The sequence below is a fragment of the Phyllostomus discolor genome, chromosome 4 (genome assembly GCF_004126475.2).
Source record: "Phyllostomus discolor isolate MPI-MPIP mPhyDis1 chromosome 4, mPhyDis1.pri.v3, whole genome shotgun sequence".
NCBI lineage: Eukaryota > Metazoa > Chordata > Mammalia > Chiroptera > Phyllostomidae > Phyllostomus > Phyllostomus discolor.
Genome location: NC_040906.2, coordinates 52,610,074 through 52,629,778, shown reverse-complemented (window position 1 = coordinate 52,629,778; position 19,705 = coordinate 52,610,074). Strand labels below are relative to the sequence as shown.

General features: G+C 39.2%; 1 protein-coding gene across 1 annotated transcript in view; it reads left to right on the top strand.

Moving 5' to 3' along the window:
• Positions 1–19,705, top strand: part of MYO3B (myosin IIIB) — a 417,036-nt gene that overhangs the window by 11,993 nt on the left and 385,338 nt on the right. The window contains exons 2-3 of the mRNA XM_036023317.1: positions 12,257–12,440; positions 13,409–13,543. Coding sequence (XP_035879210.1) covers positions 12,294–12,440; positions 13,409–13,543 — 282 coding nt within the window. The 5' untranslated portion in view covers positions 12,257–12,293. The remainder of the gene's footprint in view (positions 1–12,256; positions 12,441–13,408; positions 13,544–19,705) is intronic.

The following is a 19,705-nucleotide window of genomic DNA, read 5'->3' as shown; positions in this document are numbered from 1 at the left end:
TTCTTAACCTATTGTATATACTGTTTATACAATGAGAAAATTAGCTCTTGTAAATATTTTGTCCTACTCTGCTTTTGGAAAAATGCTAGAACTTTTAAAAGACTGGCTGTAGAGAAGTTTTTAACTTTATGCAGTTATACTCATAATTTGTTTATGGCTCTTGGGTTTTATATTCTGCTTGGAAAGATCTGTTGCCTATACTGAGATTATAGTACATTTTTACCTATGTTTTATTTCGTTTAAATTTTTTTATCTCTTGTAATCTATTTTGGTGAAAGGAGTGAGGTATTGATCTGGCTTAACTTTTTTCCTAAATAGACAGAAAATTAAGCCAACACTATTTACTGCATAATATTATTTAGTCCATCTTTTCTCTATTGATTTGAAATGTGATCTTTATCATAAACCCTATTTCCTGATTATTGCCTACCTTTATATATTGTGTTCTGTTCTACGTATACCTAGTCCTGTAGTACAATGTTTTGACTACTGTGGCTGTATACTCTTTTAGTGTCTGATCACATGTTGTTTCCTATTTTTCTTTTTCTGAATTCTCCTGTTTCATGTTTAATTTTCTAGATGGGCTTAATGCTCTTTTGTCAAATTCTTTTTTTTTTCATATCCATTAATTTTATTGACATGGCAAACTAGGTTTTGTTTCACCTTGTTTTTATTCTTTGTCTGAGCACCATTGGCAGACTCTGTCTTGTCCTATATGAATGGACCACTTTGTACTTTGGCTTGCTGCTGCCCTTTCTTCCCGTATTATAAAGATTATTTTTCCTGCTCCACTGCTGATCCATTAGTATTATTGTAAATTTTAAACCGTGGTCTGTCCACCCCACCCTTTTTTTCCCCCTCAAAGTCTTTATATAGCAGTTTATCACCTCACTTTCTGGAGGGTCAAGAGTTCCAAGTTTTATTTTGTCAAATTCTTAAAAAAATAAAAATCAAACACTTATAATATTGACTTTCAAGAAAAACTTTAGGAAGAATCAACATCTTCACAGTAAAGTTTTCTATCCAAGAATAAGGTATGTGTCTTTCCATTTATTTAAGCCTGTTTTTATTTCCATGATTTTAAGATTTTACTTTGCATACATTCTGCTGTACTCTTGTTAGATTTAACTTTGGGTATTGTACTTTTTGATTTCTATTATAATGGTATTTATCATATTTTGCATGTGTAATGTGCACTTTTTTGGCCAAATTTTTGAGGGAAAAGTAAGGTTGTGCATTATACATTGGTAGTACTAATTCCGTATCTATATAAATGCTATTTATGCTTATGCATTGAAAGTGTAACTCTAGAAAGCAATAATGACATGTGTGCAAAATAATACCGTGGAATATGATAATTGGCTTTGTTTCTAAATATAAATAAATAAGTAATTGAATTAAAAAATTAAAATGAAAGATACTTTTTCTGAAAGTTTGGGCCAAAAAAGTGTGTGAACATTGTACATGGCAAAATATGCTATTTCTGACTTTTACACTTAGAAAAATTTTGATTTATATCAATATTAATTTTTTAGTCAGCCACATCATTGATTTAACTTTTCTCCTCCAGTCATTTTAACTACTTTTTTTTGCCGTCAATGTTTATTCCTATTCTTTCTTTTGTCTAGTTGCAATGGCTAATAATACTTCCAAAAAATGCAAGATAATGTGGAGATTGTGGAAGAGCATTGTATTTTTCTGACTTTATTCATGATGTTTTTGTTAATATACTATTAAGTAAGATGTCGACCTATGGTTTCAGATATATACACTTTATATAACTTAAGTGTTATAAAGGAATTAAGTAATCAGTCTATTTTAATTTTTCTAATGATCTCAAAATTGAAAGTGATATTGACATTTATCAAATTCATTTTGGGTGTCAGTTTGTTCATACAGCTTTGTACTTTGATATATTAAAGGGAAAAATGATATTAACATATTTCCTCATGTTGAATGTCTTTACTAAATTCTGCTGGCTGAGTTTAAGAAAAATGTCTTTTTTTAATTTAATTTTTCTAGTAACTCATTTGTACTGTATTTTACAAGAGTTCTGGTCTACAGTGGCTTAGAAAAGAAAAAAAAACTTGTCTTTGGCTTATATGATTTGAGAATAAATAGTGTACATGACTTCCCTTCATATTCCTTCAGTTAGAACTTAGCTTCATGGTCATCTCTAACTGTAGCAGAAGCCAGAGATGTGAGCTACCTGTATGTACAGGGAAAGGGAAGAACATGCATATCGCTGAGCACTTGCAGTCTCAGGCACACTTAGCTCACATACCTAGAAACGCAGCCTAAAGTTTGAAATTGAAAAGAGAGGACTAAGTCCCCAGGGTGAGGTTGAGCTATGGAAAGTATATCCATCTTACTTTCACTCATATTGGCTGGTTTTTAACAGGATTCCCTCACAAATATTCTTAAGTAAAATTGATAGTTTTATTTTTGTGTGCTGCTTTAATCAGGTTACAGTAAGAGTGTTCTGCTATTTTTACTACAAGTGATTTGAAGTTTTTCTCATTTTCCATTCTTGTTCTGGAAAAGTATAAATAGTATTGGAATTATCTGTTCTCTGAAAGTCTGAAGGAGAAACCACCTGAGTTTGGTTTCCAAAGGGCTCTTTTTAAATGTTCTCAATCTCTTCCATTATTCTGTGTCTACTTAAGTTCTTCGTCTCTCTTGGAATCAATTTTTGTCATTTTTATTTGCTTAAGAAAGCATCCACTTTACAATTTATTTAGAATTAGAACAAGTAATATTTATAATTTATTTATTTAGAGATTTTTCAAAGTAGTGTTTCAACGTTTTTAATTGTGGTTCAAGTACAGTTGTCTCCACTTTCCCTCCTGCAGTGTGCCAATTTTTAAATTTCTTGTGTATTGTGTTGCTTTTTTATTTCTAATTTTATTTATGTTTTCTTTCTCCTTTTCTTAACTAAACTGTTCTATTACTATATTTTATTGTGTTTCTCCAGAGAACTACACCTTTAATTTAATTATTCATTCATTGTTTTCCTGTTTTCTAATTACCATAGTTCGCCCTGTATAAGTTCGTGCCCACATTTTTGGCCCAAACTTTCAGGAAAAAAATCTTTTGTTTATATTTTTAATTCAATTTTTAATTTACTTATATTTAGATACTTGTTTTTCATATTATAAAGGAATTTTAACATTTATTTGTGAACATATTATGGTACAAGAAATTTTATGTAATGAATAGTTACAAAACAAAGAATGGGTACAATGTATTTTGGGCACTACCCATGTATAATGTGCATCCTTATTTTTCCCTCAAAAACTTGGGGAAAACATTAAGCATTATACGTGGCAAAATATGGTAAGTCAATTTCTGCTTTGTTTTTTTTTAATACTTTCTTAGGTTTATTTTGTTGATCCATTTCTACCTCCTTGAATAGAATGTTTTTGAAATTCTTTTTTTTTTTTTGGCTTAATCCCTTCACCTTTTTCACCCAGCACCCCCAATAGTTGTCCGTCTGTTTTCTGTACCTATTTTGTTCTGTTTCTATTTTGTTCTTTAGATTCCATATATAAGTTAAATCATATGGCATTTGTCTTTTCTAACTGGCTTATTTCAGTTAGTATAATACTCTCCAGGTCCACCCATGCTGTCACAAAATGTAAGTTTTCCTTCCTTTTTTTTTACGGCCAAGTACTACTCCATTGCGTAAATCTACCACAGCCTTTTAATCCACTCATTTACTGATGGACACTTTGAGCTGCTTCTCAATCTTGGCTATTGTAAATAGTGCTGCAATGAACACAGGGGTTCATATATTCTTTTGAATTAGTGTTTTGGGTTTCTTTGGATTGAAATTCATTTTTATTATTGTTTGCTTAGTAAGATGTTTAATGCTGTAAAGTTTTACCTTGACCCCAGCTTCTGAGGTATTTTGCTAGGTAATATTTTTAATATTGTTATAGTTTATATACTCTATAATTTGTTTTAATTTTTCCTTTGCATCAAAATCTGAGAGATCTGAGAGTTTTTAAATTTTCATGTGACTAAGCCTATTCTTGTTCTTATCTTAATATTTAATTTTATTGTAGTGTGGTTGGAAAGAATTGTTCTAATTCTACTTTCCTGGGATATATTGACACTTCACTTTGTGTAGAACTGTATTATTTATTTTTAAAATTAAATATTCCATTGGAACTTGAAAATAAGTTTTGTATTATATATGCACTTTGATATATATCTACTGGTTTAACCATATTGATTGTATTATGCAAACTTATTTTGTCTTCTTGTTCTGTCATGGCTGACAGTCTCTATTACTATTATGGTATTTTGTGGATTTCTTCTAGAGGCTTACATTTTTATGAATTTTGACAATTTGTTTTTAGTGCTGAAATAAACTCATTATTGATTTAAACTTTGGTCATTGTAATGATGTGGAGAACAGTACCTGGTGCATAGTAATTACTCTGTTACTATTATTGAATACACAAATAACCTTTTGTGTTTTTAATAGTTTTTTACTTGAATTTACTCTTTTCTGATATTAGTATTATGATTCTTTTTCTTTATGTTATCATTTGACTTGTTTATCTTTGAGCTTTTTTCTTTTAACCTTTCTGAGTCTTATACAGACTCTTGGAGAGTTTATTTTAGATGTGAATCTCCACAGGTTTGGTTTGTTCTGTATTTTGGCATCATTAAAGAATCTTATATTTAGTAATGTAATAAATATTTTCAGCCTTAATGCTTCTTAATTGACACTATATTTTCTATCTTTAGTGCTCCCCCATCTCTTATCCTATGGATTGTCTTTTCTTCATATGATGTTTATATTTGTCTATATGTGTAAGTTACTTTTCTTATGATAATGTAAAATACTTATAGTCTATATTTTGTTATTTAGAGATTTCTTTTATAACTTTATATAGTGGTTTTTACCCTCTATTTATCAGTTATCTACTGACTATTTAATGATATGAATGAGAAAGTTAACACATATACTTCCTCCTTATTTTTAATACCATTATTTCAATTGACTAACTTTATCATTTCTAATAGTATGCCTACATCTAAATTTCTTGATATATGGTCTTCAGAAAGTAATGAAATATAAAGAAAATCTACATTTATTTTCCCCTTTACATCCTCCCAAATATTGAATATGGTTTATGATTATTTTTTATTATTGAAATGTTTAGTATTTCCTTCCATAAATGTACTTCATACTCTTGTATAATCTTACTTCTAAATATAAGTAGATTCTCCCTATCAGACTTCTTTACTAGCGCTCCATATTTATCTCTCATGTTGCTGGGTTTTGGGCTCAAGTCAGTTTTTTTCAATTAGTGCTCATGGGGTCCCTGAGCTGTTGTGTGTCTAAAAATGTCTTTATACTTGAATGACAATTTGGATAAGTATAAAAATATTTGTTCACACTTCTTCTCCCTCAGAGCTTTGTATGCATAGATTACATATTTTCTTGTATTGACTGTTGAGTGTTGCAGTGGAAAGAAGCCTGAGTATTTTGTTTGCCTTTTTATTTTGTTTTGGGGGGTGTGTGTGTCCAATGTACCTGAAAAATTCTCTTTCTGCCTTTGATATTCAATAACTTTACCAGGAAATGTCTGTCTGTCTGTCTGTCTTCTTCATTAAACACATTAATTTTAAGGGGAAACATGTGAAATTTGTTCCATGGAGTCCTTTTTATTGCTGAAGTCAAGGCTCAACTTGTACTATTCTTCATTTCCCTTCTAGACCTTTCAATGGCCGCCTGGGGGCCGCCCACCCAGCTGGTTAATGTGTATGCATTTCTTTATGTGACTCCGTGTTTAGCCTTGGGCAGATTTGGCTTTGGAGTCATTGGGCAGTTTCTTTTTCAGGGAAAAGATGAAAAAGATTACAGGTCTTTGTGGTGATGAATCTTTTTGTTCATTTTGGCATCTGTATATTGATATTTTAGCTCTTTTCCCCTCTCAGGAAGAAAGAACAGGAGTTGAATGGTTAGAAGGTCACTTGCCTTCTTCTTCATATTGATTTTCCTGTGCTGTTCAGCGGTTCATTAGTTTCTCATAACTACAGTTCTGTATTTAGCAGCAGATTGAGCTGGGACATCAGCCACAGAGTGGGACTGACTGTGCCTCAGTCTGCTGGAGGTGGATCGGGAAGGTGACTTTTGGACAAGTGAGTGTGGGTACTTGACAGTCAAATGCCTGGCTGTTTTTTGTTGGTCTTGTATTAGTGGTTTGCAATTTCCTACTTGAGTAAAGTGCTAACCCACATGGGACTTTGTGACTTTTGAGAACATTATCCAGGGTGGTGGTGATGAAATGCTTTAGGGAGGTAGGATTGACCCTGTGTATGAATAACAGGATGTACACTGACATATGTTAGTCATGCACAATTTAAAACACATTTTTATTATGGAAATTGAAAAACATACAAAAGTAAACAGAACATAATTATGAAAACCCATATTTTCAGTATAAATAATTATTCCCCATGGCTAACCTTGTTTCATGTATACCCCTTCTTATTTTTTCCTCTATATAGTTCCAGACATATTGCATCTGTAAATATTTCAGTGTATATTGTTAAAAGATAAGGACCTTTTTAAAAACATAACCACATAATAATTACAATTACAACAATTAAAAAATGATTAACAGTGCTTTTTTAATATCACCAAATAACTAGTCAGTGATCTCATCTCATAAATATTATAAGTTTTAGCTTATTTTGTGAATCCACATTTTATTTCATATTTAACATGTATTCTAAGCCTCTTTTAAGCCTGAAGTTACCCTTTTCAATTTACTTATTTTTATTTGCACTTTATTTTTTTGAAGAAATTGGGTCATTTTTCTTAGAGAGACTTGAAGTCTGGACTTCGCTCATTGTGCACACATGCTGTTGTCTAACGTGTTGCCCTGTACTTCTAGAAGCTTGATCAGATTCAGGTTTAATTTTCTGGGGGGCAACACTATTTCATAGGTAGGGTGTGTTCTTCCATCAGGAAGCATAATATCTGACTTTCTGTAATGCTAGAAGTCTGTGGAATAATGTTTGACAAAACCAAGCCTTGAAATATTTAATGCCTTATTTTTTACAAGTGTGTCCTCTGCTCTTCATTGAAAGAAAAACTCCTAAGGAAGTCTTTAGACATTCAATCCTGATAAGATAAAGCAGCAGCTGTGGTATTAGTTTACAGCCATATGTGAAACTCCTCAATACAACGCGGTGTGTAACCTGGGCAAGTCCCCTGCCTTGTGGTGAGCTGGCTCTGGAGCTGAGCTGTTCTCAGTGGTGCGTGATCTGCCCTGCTGTTAACTGCAAGTAGAGGTCATGTTCAGTCCATTTGTACTCATCAACAGCAAAATTATTATTGAGAGCCATAAAGAGACATGGCTCCTGCCTTCTAAGATTTTGCCTTCTAAAAACAAAACAGATCAAGAAAAACACACCTGTTCTTAACTTCTGAGGGACTGTGTTACCACAAGGATAAAGTCTCTTAGTAAATATCTATCTATCTATCTATCTATCTATCATCTATCACTCTATCAGCTTAAGTAATGAAGAGTTTTGGCATTTCCTAGAAATTTGATTAATTACAATGTGGGGACCAAGATGGGAAAATATTCTTTTAATACCTATGTAACCCTTTACTGAGTGGGGCTGTGGTTCCTTGGTGATATCTTCTTGGCCTTGCTAATTGCTGTTGCTGGTAGTGAAAGGGTTTGGATGACACAGGAATATGGGGGACAGCAGAATCTTGCTCTCAGAGAGAAGTGACTTTTATAAGAAATCATTTGTGGCATTAACTTGCATAATATTATTACATGCAAAAACAGAGTGTTCATCAAGTCTTCACTTTAGAGCAACTTTAGAGCAAATACACACACAGACAAGCCCAGGCCAATGAGTTTTTTATTTGGTTTGTAAACTGCACAAGTGTTCCCCATGCTGGTAAATGCCATAAATTACCTCTGCTGAGACAGACTTAGTCCTTTTTGTCTTTCAAAGAGTATAGCCTGTGTAATCTGAGTTTTCTAGCTTCTTGAGGTCACCCTTTCACTTTATGTCTACATATATAATGGAGGCCTCATTTTGGGGATGGCAGGAAGTGCAGGTGCCTCCGTGTGGACTGCTGAGGGTTCTGCAGAGTGCTGATGTCCCAGGTTCACCCTTTTCATTTCAAATTGCTCCTGGCTCTTTTTTGGTCAATCCTGGCTATTTCCATGAGGCTCCAGCTCTGTCATGCTCCAAACACAGACATAGCAGAAGTGCAGCCTGCCCTCAAGGTTAACATTCTGGCCAGCAACAGCCTTTTGGCTGCCAGAAAAGCTGCTCCAGCTGCCTGCCTGGAGCAGACCATCACCACCTTCACAGGGGTGTATAAGCAGCCACTGTTTGACCTGACTGTTTAATCAATTGTCAGAGAGTTGATAGAGGTAGGTACTGTTTTTAGAGAGAGAAGACTGTCAACCCTGTTAGTATACACCTGCTCTGTTGCACCTTTATTTAACCTTTTCTTCAGGTGCTCAGGTGGACGTGGTGGGCATGGCAGTAGAACCTGACTGATCAGCCTCCACTCACTCATCATTGGAACCAACTGTAGATGAATCCCTCTGTGGGAGTTCTAGTTTGGGGGGAGCAGAGATTTCCATCCAGTAGGTCTGTGGCAGCGTTTAGCTCCCATGTGATTGGGGTATTTCCACACAGAACTTTTTGATATTTGGTACAGTTGGTCAGAGATAACCATTGTTAACTAGCTGTCTCCCTCCATTCCGTTCTGTGGAACTGAGGTCATGGGATCGGGCCTCACCTCAGAAGGACCAGATTCTTGTTTCTGTACAGCCCTTAAACAGTCGTGTCACCAGTCTGGGATTCGGCTTCTTCATTTGTAAAAAGGGAGTGTATTAGTTTGCTAGGGCTACCTTAACAAAGTGCCCCAGACTGGGTGCCTTGAACAATAGAAGTTTTTCCTCACAGTTCTATAGACTGGAAGTCCAAGATCGTGACACTGGCAGGGTCAATTCCCTCTGAGGTCGCTGTCTTTGGCTTGTAGATGACTGTTTTCCCTCTGTGTTCTCACATGGTCTTTACTCTGTGCGTGTCTGTGCTCTAATCTTGTCATAAGGACACCAGCCATGTTGTAGTAGGGCCCCCACACAACCTCATTTTACCTCTTCAAAGGCCCTACCTCCATATGTGGTCACATCATGCGGTACTGGAGGTTAGGACTCCACTGTATGAGTTTTGGGGAAGATACAATTTAGCTCATAAAAAGGGGCAAGGCAGACATGGGTGTGGGGATATGTAAATAATGGTTTCCTAACACTGCTCTGAGAGGTTCCACACACTCGGTTGACAGACTTATCTCAGTTTGCCAGTTCCGAGAGGTCTCCCTGGATGTAGAACATCCATTGCTAAAACCAGAGCAGTCCAGGCAGACCAGCATAGTTGGTCACCCTGTCTGTCCTCCCACAGGGGGCACAGGGCATGCACTTGGCTTTCCTGTGCACTTGACTTTCCAGCCAGAGCTGCCCTGCCTCTTTCAACTTATACGTCAGCATCCTAAGTGAGATTTAATTCAATGAAAGGCTTTAGAGGCCAAAAATCACTAGAAAACCACTTGATTTGATGGCCTCTGGGGTCCTCTTCAGCTGCCACATTCTATGATTTAATTTCATTTGCATATATCAAATTTCAGCCATTCATCTGAAAGTATAAACTGACTGGAGCAAAGCTAACTTGGTCCTTGTTTAGTTTGTAGCCAGCAGTGAAACAGTGCAGAGAGCTGTTTGTTATGCCTTGCCTGTTCTGAAGCAGAACTTGGTGCTCTGCTTTTGTGATGGCCGATGACACTTACTGAGCCCTCACTGTGCTCACTTTATTGTATCGTGTTCTAGTCCATAATGTAACTCTATTAATGGGTTGCATCACCAGTAGCAGCAGCCCCATTGTGCAGATCAGTAAGCTGAGACACAAGGAGATGAGTAACTAGCCCAAGTCTCTGGGCTGGTCAGGGCAGGGCCAGGATCGTGCAGGCATTTGACTTGAGTGCTACTCTGTCACAGCGCTGAGCCCAGATGCAAGTGTAAGGACTTGTTGGTGGAGGAACAGGGACCACACTGGTAAGAGTAACCTAATTCCATTTAGGCTGATGGGCCAGATTCTTCTCTCTAGGAAACATCTCAGTACCTGCCCCCCCCTTGCCAGCTGGTCTATCCCTGACCAGCACCCCAGGCTGGGCCTGTGTTTTGGTGTTGTAGAAGCCAAGCTTGGAATGGTTCTCAAGGTGACGAGAGGTTTGGGGGAATCTCACAATAAAGAACACTGAATTGCATAATGACAAAGTTATTCCCTTGCTAATTTCTTTTTCAGGTCTTCTGATCACCCGGAGGGAGCAGTTTGTGCTAGTCTTTAACTCCTTCCTATCTCTTGATGATCTCCCTTCTTGAGAAAGTAGAGCAGGGGGCAGCAGTATCTGGCTGGATTTGAATAACTATTGTTTGTAGTGTGATCTTCTTTTTGCAGTTGATTTTGAAACATGGCAAATGATACTTGTTTTGCATTTAGAGTAGTGGTAGAAAGTGCCTTTAAAGATATTCGGTCTTATGAAAAAGCAATTATTTTAAATGTTTTTAGTAACTAATAGCACAGGTGAAGTACAGATATGGCAAAAATTATGAAGCACATGGTGAGAAAGATAGACTTCGTGAAAACACTGGTGGAAAACACAGGAGGAAAGGCTGGAGTTGGTTAGAATCTTGAAACCAGCAGATGAAAAGCAGTTGTTTGACCAGCTGACCTTTTGGGGTCTGTGACTCAGCCTAGGGTGAGCCTTGCCCAGGCTCTTGAGGTGCTGGCCTCAGGCCCCTCTGGAGCATGGTGTCCCTGCCAGATGAACTCTGGAAAGACAGGGTCCCTTCCAGTGTCAACCCCACAGCTTTTGGGATTTTCTTTTCTTTTGTTTTGGTAATGGTTTTCAATATCTTTGAAATGCTTCCATCAGGAAGGGTAAAGATAAAAAGTGGATTCTTGTTCCAGGTCATAAGGCTCTGCCTTGGGAGAATGCAGTCTAGGAAATAATTAAAAGTGCAAATTGGAATGTCCAGCATAAGACAGAAGTGTTTGCCCTGGGTGGACACCAAGCCACTGTGTGGGGATTGGAGGCCATAACTCTTGATGTCGGAGCCTGACAGCTTCTCCCCTGGGATTAGAAGCAGACTGAGGTTGAGACCTCTCATCCAGCCCGGGAGCAACAGAACTTGAAGGGGCTTTTCCATGGGACCAGTCTTGGGTGACCTTGCTTGCTAAGCTTGTTGCTATTACTTAAAATGCAGTTGACTCTTGGATAATATGAATTGGAACTGCATGATTTACTTATACTTGCATTTTTTTCAATAAATACAGTCAGCTCTTTGTGTCCATGGGTTTTTGCATCCATGGATTCAACCAACTGCCTGCAGACTGAAATAGTATTTTTGCATTCCCAACTGCAGTTGGCTGAATCCACAGATGTAAAGGGATGACTGTAGAGTTAGAAGATTGTCATGGATTTTCCACTCTGCAGGTGGGGCCCCTAACCCCCATGTTGTTTAAGGGTCAATGGTACTTGAAGTACACAGAGCTGTATCCTTATTAAATAAGCAAAGTGAGTTTGCAGTTCCTGGTTAACCACTCAGTGTGATTCCCACTCTAGCCTGTTGCTCTATAGTCAGGGTTTGAGCTCGGCTAATCTTGCAGGATCCAAGACCTGGCTGCCAGTGGTTGCTGTGCATTGACTGATGCCTGGTACAGATACCAAATCTTTCCTAGCAGCCCAGTCTTTGCATATAAAAGTTGGGGATTGGTTTCCAGTGACCATCAGAGAGGCCTGGTCACGGTTACCATAACCTGGGGACGGAGATCTAAGACCATTGGCTTACAGATGCTTCCTCTGGCACAGCCTGAGTGACAGCTGTCTGGTCATGACTGGATATCCTCTTCAGCCTATTTTCTCCCTCCTGCAGTATTTATCTAATCCCCCCATGTTCGAAAACTATGTCCTTAAAGGTGTTTTAGAGTCATATTTCTGACCCCTCTAACTTAACCCCTCATTTCCTAAGGAGTCTTCAAATCCCCCTTTAAAATTTTTACTTAAAACAGAAAGGGAAAATGAAAAGAAAAAGTATCACAAGGTTGCTGGTTAAGAAACAAAGCTCTTCCTGTTCTGAAAGCCCGCTGCCCTCAATGTTGTGATCTGTTGCACATAACAAGCTTTTCTCCCCACCAGGAAACATCTGTATGGATTGTTTCATTACAGCCCCACGATGCTTGGATTTGAATCACTTCCAGATCCCACGGACACCTGGGAAATTATAGAGACCATAGGTAAAGGCACCTATGGCAAGGTCTACAAGGTAACCAACAAGAGAGATGGGAGCCTGGCTGCAGTAAAAATTCTGGATCCAGTCAGTGTAAGTAATGGTGGTGAATTGTAGCCACAATGCAGTATTTCATGCACACTGAGTTTCCAACTTCTTTTCTAGTTCTAGGGATAATTTTCGTGAGACCTGGCATGAAATCTCAAAATGAGTTCTGATTTTTCAGCTCATTTGAATGACAACTCCATTTGCAGTTAAACTTTCCTTGACTTTGTGGTTTTTGTCCAGTTTACTATTGTTTTGATTTGGGCCCTCTGGGCTCTTCAAAAGTTATTCTCTCAAAAAGAATGATGTATTTCATTCCCTGGGCTTATACAGAGGCTGGTCTCTCTGTCAGCTAGAAAATGACCCAGACATGTGATATTCAATCATCTTAGCCTGGCATCTTATTTCAGAGCCCCGAACATCGAGGTTATGATGCTGGAGGCTGTTTTGCACAGTGAAGTTATAGATTTCCTATCCTGTGTTGGGTCCTTTTAAGCTTCTTCTCCTTAGCTGCTTTGGAAATTCAGACATTTTTAAATTAAAAAGATATTTGTAATACTGTTAAAGAAAAGAGAATATAATAAAGACATTTTATTGGTACAATAATTAGAGTTTTAGTTGGGATCTGAATGTTCATCATTATGTATATTCAAGATATGGTAATGATGACATTAAAATACAAATAAATATGCCCTGGCTGGCATGGCTCAGTGGGTTGGGCATGGTCCCACAAGGTGAAAGTTCACTGGTTTGATTCCCAGCTAGGGCACATACCTGGGCTGTGGGCCAGGTCCCTGGTTCGGGGTATGTGAGAGACAACCAATCAGTGGCACATGGACTTTTCCCTCTCTTTCTCCTTGCCTTCCCCTCTCTCTAAAAATAAATAAATAAATAAAGTCTTTAAAATACAAACATGCTTTACTAAATGATTACTTGATCATAATGTCATACCTATGCCCTTCGTCACACAGTAGGACTTAATCCAGCACACACTTTTTTTTTTACCCTGTGTGTAGGATATGGATGAAGAGATTGAGGCAGAATACAACATTTTGCAGTTTCTTCCTAATCACCCCAACGTCGTGAAGTTTTACGGGATGTTTTACAAAGCAGATCACTGTGTGGGAGGACAGCTGTGGCTGGTCCTGGAGGTAAGAGGGGCTCAGTAGGTAACTATACATTCAGGTAGAGCTCCAGTGACACGTAGGTGTGTTTTTGCCTAAATACTGTACCATACACACTGGAGAAGTCAGTCCCTCCTGTGTGTGACAGGGACTGATGTGGCATTCTCCACAGTTGTTACAGGTAGGCTGTGTACTAAAAGTGTTCCTGTTTTTCTCCTTCAATTTTTTAATAATCTTTTCTTCTAATACTGAATGAACACAGGAATACAGTTGGAAAAGATTATTTTCTTCCCTATGCTGGGAACATTTTATAGAAAACATAATTACAACTCACTTTCAAAAATTGTTAGCCCAAGATCTACCTGGCTCACCAAGCTGGGGTTAGCCCATCTTTGTTCATTAATCCTCATCTCAGAGTGGGTTTTCTCAGACTGATTCTGAAGGTTGTGTGTATAGCAGGTTTGTTGGAAAGATCGTGCAGGGATGGACCTGGAAGGAGTAAGAAAGGCAGGATTGGGCAAGAGGGACACTGAACAGCAATGTGGTTGCAGTAGAGGCTTCAGCCCGTCCTCTGGGAGATGGAGAGCTGGGCTGCTTTTGCAGAGCTGTGTCTCTGCATCAGCCAATCACTGGCTGCATGCAGTGCTGGGATGGAAAGTGACCTTGGGCTGGGGGGAGGGGCACTTCCTTGTAGCTGGGGGCAGTTCCTGGTGAAAACTGCTATTGGGAGCTGGGAGCAGTACTCCCAGCAGCATCTGCTCTGAAGAGGGAATCTAAAAGGAGCGCCACCGTCTCCACTGCCCGTTGGCCCTTATTAATAGAAGTGAATGTGTATATGTGGGGGGCAAGAGTCAGTTCCCCACAAATCCAATTCCCAATGGGACTAAAATTGCAAAGACACAATAATGGCGATCTATGGAATTAGCTTATTAGGACTCATAGGCTCGTTCTGGTTTGTTCTGGACTCTGCCCCTTTGGACCAGCACATGCCTCTGTGCCTAGGATCACATATGTGATCCAGGAACACGTGGACACATGTGAAAGCCTTAAGAGAGAGGCACCAAAGGAGAAGCCAGCACTCAATTCACCGTCTAGTGCCTCTTCTCTGAATCCTCTGCCTGGCTCTGGGAGGGCCTGGACATGGGGAAATATATATTGGTTGCCATGGCAACCATGTATGGGGAATTCATTATATTCAGATGGGATAATCTGCAGGGAAACCAATTTGAACATTTCTGTCACATCAGTTGCCTTCCTCGGGATATAAATATGTAAGGGGTTTTGGTTTTCAGAAATCATCTTTGTTTAGTTGACTGGTTGTCATATAACACATTCTTATAATCTTTCAGATTTTATTATTTCTGTTCCCTTCCCTGAGAATATTATAGGTTTTATCCTGCCAGTGAAGCTCAAGAATATCTGTAATTTTAAAAATGCTGCTTTTCTTGGGACATGGAAAGAATGATTTCTAGGGTCTCTGATTAAATTTTTTTTAGCTCTGTAAGATCTCCATGTTTTAAACCTCACTGTAATTTAATAATGAAGTTTCTGTCCATTTTTATCTCCTGACTCAGAAAGGCTCTGTAGTTAAATATGGAGAACTGGGACTTTCAGGACTTTTCCAGGTAGGCAGGTGGCTGCTCATACCTGCAGCCACCTGGAGAATACATGCTCTTCCCAATAAAGACTGACCAAAGGTCAGCCCCTCGGGCACGGCCAGGTCGCTGGAAAGGGCTAGGCATGGTTTTCATTGCTGAGAAGGAGCCCAGAACTGTGGCCTGAGCCTGGTGCATATGCTCCTCTGCTGACTGTTTTTTTGCTTTTCCAAGGTGATGGCAGACAGGTAACGAGGCTGCCCTGAGACACTGAAGTATTCATATCTCAGTGACATGATATGCTGACATTTATGCCTTTTGTGGGTTGTTTTGTTCCACGCCAACATCGGTGGTATGGGGAGCCAGATGTCCTCAGGGCTTTTATGTCCTGGAACGGGCCCTCTATGCCAGGCTGCTGGGTGGTTAGGTGCATCCAGTACCCACAGTATGCTTATAGAAACAGCGATTTCTGGGCTCCTAGAACTGGTGGGAAGCTCAGCCTTCCTTCAGGGCAGTCCCCTGGTGTCCAATGGAAGAACGGAGCACAGAGAAGGAGTGACATGCCTCTCTGGTCATGTAATGAATTAAGTGGCAGAACTGGAGGGAGAACCAAACGTGGACACCTTGCTCAGACCCCCTGCTGCTGTCTGCAGTCCTGGAACACAGACTTGTGCTGCCCAGCTAGGGCCACATGGTTCCTGGTCTGTCTCTCTCACACACGCAGCAGGGAGTCCATGGGGTCCGCACAGCACCTTCACCGTTTTGTTCCTGCTGCAGCTTTTTTAGGAGTGCTTTAGGAGACTCACACATGAACACTACAGTCTGCTTAATATTGTGCTTCTCATCATGCACAGTGAGATTAAATTTATGTCGCTTTTGCTGTTTCCTTGCTGAATGAGATGAAAGGACCGGTGAGCAGCTATTCCACAGAGCAATTCTAAACGATAGAAACATGTTATTAATAACCTTCTTAAATCAACACAGCTCTGAAAACAAAAGCAAATAAAAATGTCATTTCTGAAATTCATTACTAATTGTTAGCAGAAAGTAAACCAGAGCTCTCTTTCATGACAGACACCTCCTGTATTAGAAAGATATGGAGAGAAAGCACTCACAGATAATAATGCTTTGGAGAATTTCTGAATGCATTTTATTCTAAGGTAATATTAAATTTAAATAATCTATAAGTCCTGTTATCTCTCACCTAAATTAAATACAATAAGAATTTAGACCTTTAAGAAAAACATAACACTCAAAAACAAATACCTAGTATGTGCTAAGACATGAACTACATTCTTTCTTTTTTCTTCAGCATAAAACCTTCAGTAGGTAGATACTATTACTTTCAGCATGAATCATGTGTTCAACTTAAAAGAAATGGTTTGGAGTGTAGGGTACTAGTAAATGAGGTTCCAAAGTAAAAAAAAAAGTTTTAAAACCAGATGAAAGAATTTATTCTTAATGTCTATTTATCTCCCAGAGATCTATGTATAAGTTCAGTAACTAAGCCAGTTGGAGGGGTGGTAGTGGGGGATGCCATTGTCCAGTCTTTGCTTTAAGGCTACAGAAAGTCCAGTGTGGGCCTGAATATCACTGGGGGTGATGCTTCAAACCATTGTCACCCATGGATATGCAGCACAGATCAATTGATCACATTAATGAATTGGTCACAGCAGGACTCTGGTGGTCTGGAGCATAGGACCGATAGGTTTTGATTGGCCAGAGATGGCTAGGAAACACTGATTCAGATGGCCAGTTCTGACAGGATTCCAGAATGAGGGTCACTGGAGTGCTGGGGACCAGGAGGAAGGTCCAGAGCACCTGGGAGCAGAGAAGAAGGGAGAAACTTTGAAATGGAACAGAGTTACATCCTATGTATATGTGCTATATGTGTTCAGCAAAAGCAAGAGAGTTAGAAGCTGAGTGGTGGAGTGATCCTGCCCACCCCACTGTTCTACTCAACAAGCACGTGTCCTGGGAGACTGGGATGGGAGGTGGGCATTCTGGGACCCACCTACTTCTTGTGAGCATCTCTCTCCACTTTGACTAGAGTTCACAAGTGGCATAGTTTTCATTCTCTTAGGTGCAAACCAGTGATTTCACCTGGTATCAGCAAAACAAACACGATTGTTCCCAACAATGTGGAAGAAAAATACGCGTTGTTCTGGCCTTACTAAGAGGTGGACATCATCCAGCACAGTGCTTCCTAAGGCATCATCTGGAGTAATTTTGATGATCCTAACTTGACCTTTGCCTACACCCTCTACAGAACTTAGCACCCTTGAAAGATGACGTCCACTGAACAAAAGGGACCCTGAAAAGAAATTCCTCTTAATTCTGCACTCTGACTAGATCAAATCAACATGCCAGTACAGAACCTACTTGAAAGTTAGAGCTTCAACTAGAATAAAGGTCTGGTGATTGTGTTGCATTGGCCTTTTTAATAACATGGAGGAAAGTTGATGGCTAATTGAGCAAGGAACATTTTATTGCTTGAAATTATGACGATCTTAGCAAAAGCACATACTGTGATTGAATCAATATTCAATGATGTTTTGGAAAATAGATGTGGTACCTAAATGATTTTTCTGTTTTTCTTGGTTTGGAGCAAAATGCTCATTAAATTCTAGATGCATCCAGCTGCCACACTTCCTGAATGCTGAGGGTGGAGGAAGGAACGCAGGCCTGGAGACACCCCTCTGTGTTTGAATGCGAAGGCTGGCAGAGTGGGTGGAGATAAAGGAAGGCTGCATGCGCCAACCTTTGGTTGCCTTCTTAAAACTCTAAGGGGATTATTTTATTTGATGCATTTCAATAAAAGTTTTTGTCATGCTTTTAAAATATTCAGTCCGTTGCACTGAACACTTACCCTGCTTAGACCATTGTAAGTGTGTACCTGCTTCTTTTTTTATATCCAAGTACCCAAAGATCCGCAGGCTGCCCTTGAGCACTCTGCTGAGAACTTACCAATTTAGCAGGGTAACTTCCTCTAAAGTTTCCCTGAGCAGTTTAATTATATGGTTTTTTATTTTGTTAATCACAGGCAGTCAGAAAGCTCTTAAACTCTGACATTTACTGAACCAAGAGCACTGACTAAGTAAAGATCCCTTTGTTGTTTTGAAACCCACAGCTTAGTTCTGATCCTGCTGACAAAAATGGCTGCTCTAATCCCTTCATAGTTCTAGAGCTATGAAGTAAGTTTTTTGTTGGATACCTATATAACATATCACTGAATAGGCAGGCTCCGGTTGCAAAAATGATCACATTCAAAGTAGGGCAGGAGACTGAAATGAGGTTTCAGGGGAAAATTCCAGTGTAGAGTTAGCTTGGATCGTCACCCAGTATTTAATTTAAATTATCTCTGGGTAGAATTTTAATAGGGCACTTGCAGTTCAGTAAAGCACATGCCTCCCTGAGAGAGGAGCCAGGCTGAGGGGTGGTTCTGAAAAAGGTGTTATAGTGCCTTGCATTCCTATTGCTTTGGTTTTAGAGGATCAAAGAACTTTATTGTCATTTTCCTATTGTCACAAGATGCCTAGACTGTCTCTTCTTCACTTTCTGCATGCAGCTGGGCAGAAATCCCTGTCTATTCTATTTCATAAAAGCCTCTGTATCTGTCCCAGACTCTTCATCCTCATGACTTTTGATGTTTTGACCCAGCCTCTCTTGATTGCTTCAACACCTCCTAACAGATGTCCAGTTTCTGGTGTCTTCCTATTCTGTTCACCCTCCAATCTGCTGCCCAAGTCATCTTTCTAGAATGCAAATCTGAATAGAGTCCTCCTGCCTAACACTTGTCAATAGCTTACTATTCTTATCTAATGGTGTGTTATGGTACTATTATATAATATGTGTGCATATAGTAATAAAGCCCATATTCCTTAGCAGGGCAGACCTGTCATTCCCTATTCTGCACCTTCCTTCCCGTCTCCCTGCCCTAGGATCCTGGCACCCTTTTGTCCCAACAGTAGCAGAGGATTCATGCATGCGTGGGCACACACACACATTCCTCCTTCTTTCATGCTCCCTTCTTATGCACACGATGTTCCTCTTCCAGGGATGCCCTTCCCCTTTTATCCACTTTCCATAAACTCATTTCTCCTTCAAACCCACAGCAAATGTCACATTCTCTAGGATGATTTCCCAGATTGTCCCCTCTTCACCCTTCTCAGCAAAGGTCACCATTCCCTCTTTGGTGCCACCATTCTCCCTTAGGTACATGCCTAGTTCCACATGCCATACTCCTAATTACTCATGTGTCCATTACTGGTGGTGGGCTCTTTGAGGGCAGAGACAGTGTCCTGTTCGTGTTTGAGTAATGGGTATTAACTGGACGGTCACACACTATTGAAAACAAAGAGGTAACTTTCTTTTCAGTAGCTGAACTCAAATTTGTTCTTCAGCTCCCAGACTGCCTAGTGGACACAACTGACTTTAACTCATTCTATTAAATTCAGCCCAATTGAGGGACTTCTTTGGGAAGGGGCAAATTCTAGTGTTTATATCCCATTTTCACAGTCCAGTTCAAAGCTCAATCCTTTGGATAAGGACTTAGTATCATTAGGGCCTTTTCTTTTCTTCTTCCCATGCCCTC